The 2,986-nt window shown below is 41.9% G+C and overlaps 1 protein-coding gene across 1 annotated transcript; it reads left to right on the top strand.

Moving 5' to 3' along the window:
* Positions 1-1,672: 1,672 nt before the first annotated feature.
* Positions 1,673-2,521, top strand: LOC119691167. The gene has a single exon (XM_038107866.2). The coding sequence runs from the start codon at positions 1,673-1,675 to the stop codon at positions 2,519-2,521; it is 849 nt and encodes a 282-aa protein (XP_037963794.2).
* Positions 2,522-2,986: the final 465 nt, after the last annotated feature.

Here is a 2,986-nt window from a genome sequence, read left to right on the forward strand (position 1 = left end):
TCACCGAGTGTTTGTGATGCTCGTTGTGATCAGATACGATGGATCACATAAATTTTTTTCCAATAGATCCTAGCCTCCTATAACCTCTCCACTTCTTGTTTGATATGCTTGTTTGTTTGCAAAGTTTAGGACTTTTTATATTTTTTGTTGGTAGTGTATGGGCTGCCACTAGTTGTTCTATTGTAATGAGGCCTAAACAGCCATTCGCTAGTCAACGAGCCACTCAAATATGGTCCATATTGCAACACAATAAAATTAAATTGGTATTGTAAGTATTATGACATGAACATGACACAAGTTGCTCTTTCTACTTTTAGGTTTTAATGGCAGTATATTTCAAAAGTTGTTATTTTTTTCTAAATTAATATATATATATATATATATATATATACCTAATATTGTGTGCAAAGGTCCTCTGGTTTGCGCGCTCCCATTTCAAAAGAGCTACTAGTAGCTATTTACGAGCTCCCATTACAAAACAGCCACTGGTCACACTTTATTATCATTACAAAACAGCCACTGATCACACTTTATACACTTCCTTTTTCGTTTGTTACCATGACAATATTGGTTTGTTGAAAATACAAAAGTACTCTGTGGTTACTTGTTTAGGTAAAAAATCTATGCCGACTGACGGGACTCATTATTCTGAGCCGTGAAATTAAAAGATTATGACGTCACACCAGCCCGCCATCCTGACGGGAATTTCAAAGTGGTCGTGATGGTTGTAATTTTTTAAGTTTCTTTAAAATACCTTAAATTACTTAGGTATTTTGGCGTTGAATTTTTTTTACTATAATAAAGTGATGTAAAACTATCCAATAAAAGTATTTTTTTTTATGCATATTTCCTATTGCAATTAGAATAAATTATTTAAAAAAGAAACATTACGTAGTTACCTACTAATAGTTTAAAAGAAATCAGTTTATTCATGAAACTATAAATATAAACAAGATGCTTTATATTATATGAAATTCTTAATTAATAATAACATAACAAATATAATAATAGCCAAATCTCTGGTCCACGGCGCGGCGGGGGCGGCGGCGGTGGCGTACTCTCGACGGCGTGATTCATCAGCAACAATACACTTTCATAAAGTGTCGCGTTACGGGTTACTTCGCTCACACTTAATACGTTGTTAGGATTGTGGCGTGTCCGCCACGCCCGCGATCAAAATCGCTCCGCTCATGCCTATAGTGGCAACCTCAGAGCACATCGATGCATCCCCGCTACCGCGCTAAGACCAGCAGAGGGCTTTATTATCGCGCACGCATAACATCGGTTCCTCAATTTATTTGTACCAAATATTGTAATCCTTTATCTATAATATAACTTAATTAGCATAATCTTTTCTTTAATTTAAAACTCCAAAGATAGCTATTAAAATTCAAAGTTAACTAAACCTAGGATAGGATAAGGTATAAATTCTTTTGTATGGTAGTTCGCCCTCGGCTACCTACAACTGGTGACCCCTATAAAAGCTGCAAGTGCAAGTGCGAAGTGCAAGTGAACATAGTGCTAAACATTAAAAAGTGCCTACCTAAACATCGCCGCTGAGATTTTTATTAATCGTACGACGGTACTTTTGCGAGTTGTTCGTTTGTTATTTAACGCTGCGTTCATAGTGGCATAAGCGGAGCGGATCCCAACTTTTGCCGTGAAATTAATAATGTCTGTTTCGGATAAAGAGTTACCACAGGCCATCCAGCAACCTGAAATATTACGTGTTGGTGTTAAGATACCGCCATTTTGGTCTGAAGAACCTGCCTTATGGTTCGCTCAAGTGGAAAGTCAGTTCGTTTTGTCGCGGATAACTACGGATGACACTAAATTTTGTTACCTCGTAGCCCAGCTGGATCATCAATATGCTGCCGAGGTCAAGGACGTCATCACCAACCCACCTGAAAAAGATAAGTACCTAAAGCTGAAAACAGAACTTATTAAAAGACTTTCCGCTTCTAAGGAAAAACGGGTCAAACAGCTGCTGATGCATGAAGAGCTCGGGGATAGGAAGCCTTCCCAGTTCCTTCGACACCTGGAAAGCCTGGCAGGTCCAGATGTACCAAAGGATTTCTTGTCTACAATATGGTCTAGTCGTTTACCTCACAATATTCAAACCGTTGTTGCTTCGCAGAGTGAGCTTGCATTGGAAAAACTGGCCGAACTTGCAGACAAGGTGCACGAGATAGCCCCATCATCTCCCCAGGTGGCAAGTACCTCTTCAGCTCCTCCAACCGCGTACGACGACCTAACGAGACAGATAAGCGAACTTACCAGGCAGGTGGCCATGCTTACGTCCAAGGTAAATGACAGAAGCTACGATCGCGAACATCCATACTCCAACAGACGCAGATTCTCACGCAGCCGCTCCCGCAGTCGGTCTCGTCCGAGGCAACCTCCAGCAAACCACCCGCATTGCTTCTACCACTTCACCTACGGTGATAAGGCGCAGAAATGCAAGGAACCGTGCAGCTTCCACAAGGACACATCGGAAAACTGTCCGGGCCGTCGGAAGTAGCGGCCACCGACAGCCCTTCACCATCAGGCCGTTTATTTATCACTGACCGTCCCTCCAAGATGCAGTTCCTAGTGGACACTGGCTCAGACCTGTGTGTCTTCCCACGGTCAGCTGTCAAAGTACCTTGTACTAAAACCAAATACGACCTGATAGCAGCCAACAGCTCAATAATAAATACTTACGGACCCACTCACTTACACCTGGACTTCGGGTTAAGAAGAGACTTCTCCTGGACCTTCACCATCGCGGATGTTTCCAAACCTATAATCGGAGTTGACTTCCTCCGGTACTACCACTTACTAGTAGACTGTAGAAACAACCGCCTTATCGATGGTATAACCTCTCTCAAGGTCAACGGCAAGCAGTCGGAGTCATCTGAAGACATCTCGTCGATAAAAGTTGTCACAGGCGACTCGGAGTACCATTCCTTGCTACAGGAGTACCCTGAAATAACCAAACCAGCTG

Source organism: Plutella xylostella, chromosome 5, assembly GCF_932276165.1.
Source record: "Plutella xylostella chromosome 5, ilPluXylo3.1, whole genome shotgun sequence".
Lineage (NCBI taxonomy): Eukaryota > Metazoa > Arthropoda > Insecta > Lepidoptera > Plutellidae > Plutella > Plutella xylostella.